The sequence below is a fragment of the Nematolebias whitei genome, chromosome 1 (genome assembly GCF_014905685.2).
Source record: "Nematolebias whitei isolate Nwh7 chromosome 1, NemWhi1, whole genome shotgun sequence".
In the NCBI taxonomy this organism is placed as follows: Eukaryota; Metazoa; Chordata; class Actinopteri; order Cyprinodontiformes; family Rivulidae; genus Nematolebias; species Nematolebias whitei.
Window position 1 is genome coordinate 42,489,119 of NC_056498.1, and position 4,446 is coordinate 42,493,564.

Sequence of the window (4,446 nt, forward strand, 5' to 3'; positions counted from 1 at the left end):
TGGATGGATGAATGATGGATGGATGGATGATGGATAGATGAATGATGGATGGATGGCTGTATGTATGATGGATGGATGAATGATGGATGTATGTATGATGGATGTATGTATGATGGATGGATGAATGGATGTATGATGGATGGATGGATGAATGATGGATGGATGAATGATGGATAGATGAATGATGGATGGATGTATGAATGATGGATGTATGATGGATGGATGGAGTCCAATTTAAAGAATCTGTGTTCAAATCCTCCATGTTGACTGTTAAAGTTCTGAAGCAGTTCCGTCCAACTTCCAGTGACCTGCTGGTTCTGAAGCCTGAGCCGAGGTCCAAACAGGACTCGTGTCCAACACCACTGACGTCCGTCGGGTCGTTCCTTACTGGTTTTTGTTTGTGCAGATTTATTGTAAGTGGTACCAGAACCAGCAGAGTCGCTCGTCTTCAGTTGGCTTCATTTCTAAAGCGCTTCACTCCACGACGTTCCAAACATTCATACCATTAATTCATAGTCGTTATTTATCTGTGTGTAAACTTTATTTACGGTTGAGCATGCATCAGGATATTTATTTACGGTTCCATGTGTGGATGGAGAAGCTGAGATGTTTCTGTGCTGCAGGTTCCATCTTGCTCAGTAAATATTTCTCTGCAGCTCTCGTCCTGCTGTTACAGAAGAAGGTCGTTTTAGGACGGAGCTCCATCTTCGACGTTCAAAGTGTGAAAATGACCCGAGTTTCTCTTCGGACCCAACTCAGTTTGTGTTTATGTTTGTTGTGTTGTTTGTGTTTACATTTTGCTTCTTTAAAAAGGATCATGTCGGGTCCAACAGGAACCTGCAGAACCTCTCCCGCAGCCGATGATTCAGGTGAAAACTGGAGAGTTCAGCTGCTTTCTTACGTAAGCCCTGGCCTGAATCCCTTCCCGTCTCCATGGCGACAACATCCAGCAGCTGCTGTGCAGGAATGTGGACCGGTCTGCAGCGGTGCCGACGGTCCATCAGTACCGCTCTGAGGGGAACAGTTGTTTTTACTGAGAAACCTTTGATCTTTTTCATGTTTTATTGAAATGACATCCCCTCTCAGATTAAAACTGGGATTATAATTTCATTCATCTTCAGGATTATTCACTGAGACTCGGTTTGAGCAGATGTTTCCTAAAATGCGTCACATCACCGAACTCTCTCCTCCCAGCACCTCCTGGTTGTGTAAGCAGCTCGCGCTCCTCTCCTGCCGCAGTGAAGGAAACCCCTCTCTCCGCTCCGCCGCCATGTCCTTATAAGGACCGGGGGATACCCGCCGTCACGGCCGGAAGATGCCCATATTTGGGCAGCTACGCGAGGTTCGGCGGGGGGAATCCCTCGCGCCGGCGTCTGACCAATGAGGCCGGGCCGGGAGTTACCTTGGAGACGGAGAGTATAAAACGGAGCGCGCGCGGAGGGAGCTCAGCATCCTCAGCATCAGCGAGCGGATTAACGGAACCGAGCCGGACCCAGTACCGGATAAACCCTGATCATTTTATTACCATAACAGAGGGGGGACCCCGCTGTCACATCTGTCACATCTGTCAGCATGCTGCTGGAGCGCGAGGACAGCTTCATGTCGGAGTTTGAGGACGCGTGCAGCGCCTGGGTGGACAGCGTGGGCTCGAGCCGCAGTGACGGTTCGGACTCGGATGTTGGGTCACCGTTCAGCCAAGGTGAGAGTTTTAATCATGCATGTGCACGCGCACACCCCAGTGATGCTGATGCTATTATGCAATGACTGACTCCCCCTCCTCCCCCTCCTCCTCCAGTGTTCTCCCCCGGAACCGACGCCTCGGACTCGGACTTCTTCTCGGACTTCAGTGACTGCTCCTCGGACACGCTCTCCCCGTCTCTGGGCTACACCGGCAGCTTTTTCAACGAGCCGGAACCGGAACCGGCTGCGGCGGGACTGAGCAGCACGGCGGACGCGATCCTGACGATGATCACGGAGATCGTGGGGATCTGCACGGAGATGGAGCAGCAGCAGATCGACGCCCCCACCCCGGACCTCAGCACCCCTCCCCCGGCTGCAGCCCCGCAGCTTCCCGCCGGAACCGCTCCGGTTCTGGTGAAGAGCGAGTTCGTGAGCTCCAGCTGCAGCAGCCGGTGCTCGCAGCCCTCCGTGGCCGGCAGCGACGCTCTGTTCCCGGCGTGCGCGGACTCGCTGCTCCCGCTGTCCGCCCTGGAGGTGGACGTGTCGGACCTCATGGAGTCTCTGGGCTCCGAGGAGCTGAAGCAGGAGCCGCCGGGCCCGGAGGACTGGAGGAGGAGTCTCCCGGCGCCCGGTACCGGCGGAGATTCCGGCAACTACGTCATCAGCAGGCCCGCCATAAAGACTGAGCTCGTGCAGGGCGACCTCCTGTACACCCCCTCCACACTGGACGCGCACCTGCTCGCTTCCCTCCTGCAGGGCGCGTTCCCGATGATCAACATCAGCGCCGTGCACGCGCCCAAGCAGCCGCGCGCTGGCCGGAGAGCTCCCGCCAAGAGCGGGCTGAAGGCCAAGCCGTTCCCGTGCTCCGTGCACGGCTGCGAGCGCCGCTTCTCGCGCTCGGACGAGCTCAACAGGCACGTGCGCATCCACACGGGCCAGAAGCCCTTCCAGTGCACGATCTGTGCGCGCAGCTTCAGCCGCAGCGACCACCTGACCACGCACACGCGCACGCACACCGGGGAGAAGCCCTTCTCCTGCGACGTGTGCGGCAAGAGGTTCGCGCGCAGCGACGAGAGGAAGCGGCACGGGCGCGTACACGTCAAGCAGCAGCTGCGCGCGCAGATGATGGCCGCCTATTCCCTGGCCCTGAACGCGCCCGGCGTGTAAAAGGCGCGCGCTCCCGCTCCTGGAATCAATTTGAAGCTTCGGGATTTGAACCGACAACCGGAAGTACACGTGACGTCACACCGGTTTGCAGGTGCCCAGAGGCGCATGCGTGCTGCAGTCCGCCTGGAGGACGGAGCAGGTGTCGAGCCTGGCCCGGCTGCTGCCTGGAGGACTTTAAAGGGGCAGTCCGGCTAATTAAAGGAGGTCCTGCTGTAAAATAAGGACAAGATGTTTCTGCATGACGTAACAAACTGTGGATGATGCCGTCAGAATGTTGTGCCGCTGTTCTTCATACTTTTCTGTAAACAGCTTTATATCTACGGAGTTCTATGTTTGTAAACAAACATCTATTTTTCTAGTGGATCGTCTCTACCTCTGTGTCACAACTTTTCTATGACGGGATGAACTGAGCACCCTGAGGTGCAGGCTGCAGCTGCACCGGTGCATTGTGGGATATGTTGTCCTGTGAGAGCTGAGCTCTGAGGAGCAGGTTTTTAACTGTCGCCTCGTTCTGCATGGAGGCTGCTGTGCTGTCAATAAACAAAAACAAACAAACAACCAGATAAGACTGCTTCTTCTGAGTCTTCTTCACTCTACACTTCATCTTCGTCACTCCACCCTTCATCTTCATCACTCTACACTTCATCTTCGTCACTCCACCCTTCATCTTCGTCACTCTACACTTCATCTTCGTCACTCCACCCTTCATTTTCATCACTCCACCCTTCATCTTCATCACGCCACCCTTCATCTTCATCACTTTAACCTTCATCTTCATCACTTTAACCTTCATCACTCCACACGTCATAGAGACTCATGGCAGCGGGTGATAAGCATTTCCTGTCTCTCACGTCTTCATCGCTTTACATTTCATCTTCATCACTCCACCTTTCATCGTCATCACTGCAGCCGTCATGGCGGCGGGCGATAAGCATCTCATCTCTCTCACATCTTCATCATTTGCAGTAAGAAGTGGTTTGCTGTCAGCCTCCTCATCCTCCCATCAACAGGCAGCTGTTGCCCAGCAACAAACGAGCTCGTTAACAACTCAGGCTATGAGCTGTGGAGGCTGCGTTGCCACGGTAACAGGTTTCACCCACGCCATGCTGCTGTGTGTGTTCTGTTGTTTTCTCTTTGAGATGAGAATCGCCTCACAGTTTGTGGGTATTTCATGTGAAGAATATCTTCATCCCTGCAGCTGAGGATGAGGAAGATGATGATGAGGAGGAGGACGAAGACTAAAACTAATCAGAGTTCAGTGGTTCTCTGATGAAGAGCGCCCTCGTGTGGTCTTCATCAGCTCTGCATGAGAATTAAAACTTCTCTGAAGCATCAGGACTACAGCTCCATCTTCATCCGGCGTTAATGGTGGAGGTCAAAGGTCACAGGTCCGAATAAAGGTAACGATGGAGGTCAAAGGTCAGACTGAAGGTGACGATGGAGGTCAAAGGTCACAGGTCCAAATAAAGGTAACGATGGAGGCCAAAGGTCAGACTGAAGGTGACGATGGAGGTCAAAGGTCACAGGTCCGAATAAAGGTAACGATGGAGGTCAAAGGTCAGACTGAAGGTGACGATGGAGGTCAAAGGTCACAGGTCC

At 53.7% G+C, this 4,446-nt stretch overlaps 2 protein-coding genes across 2 annotated transcripts in view; one reads left to right on the forward strand and one right to left on the reverse strand.

Annotated features, from left to right (window-relative positions):
- LOC119417878 (steroid 17-alpha-hydroxylase/17,20 lyase) overlaps nt 1–1,272 on the reverse strand; it is a 5,595-nt gene extending 4,323 nt beyond the window's left edge. Inside the window, exons 1-2 of the mRNA XM_037685161.1 lie at nt 1,172–1,272; nt 847–1,011 (exon numbers count right to left, since the gene is read on the reverse strand). Coding sequence (XP_037541089.1) covers nt 847–1,011; nt 1,172–1,272 — 266 coding nt within the window. The remainder of the gene's footprint in view (nt 1–846; nt 1,012–1,171) is intronic.
- A 300-nt stretch (nt 1,273–1,572) lies between these two features.
- Nucleotides 1,573–2,915, forward strand: LOC119410322 (early growth response protein 1-like). Its single transcript, XM_037677238.1, has 2 exons — nt 1,573–1,699; nt 1,796–2,915. The coding sequence occupies exons 1-2, from the start codon at nt 1,573–1,575 to the stop codon at nt 2,845–2,847; spliced, it is 1,179 nt and encodes a 392-aa protein (XP_037533166.1). The 3' UTR covers nt 2,848–2,915.
- The last annotated feature ends 1,531 nt before the right edge of the window (nt 2,916–4,446 follow it).

What these genes read in the sequence shown, in the direction of transcription:
- LOC119410322 (XM_037677238.1), top strand. Translation starts at nt 1,573, where the DNA reads ATGCTGCTGGAGCGCGAGGACAGCTTCATGTCGGAGTTTGAGGACGCG. An exon ending in TGGGTCACCGTTCAGCCAAG is followed by an intron (nt 1,700 to 1,795) that starts GTGAGAGTTTTA and finishes CTCCTCCTCCAG; the next exon opens with TGTTCTCCCCCGGAACCGAC.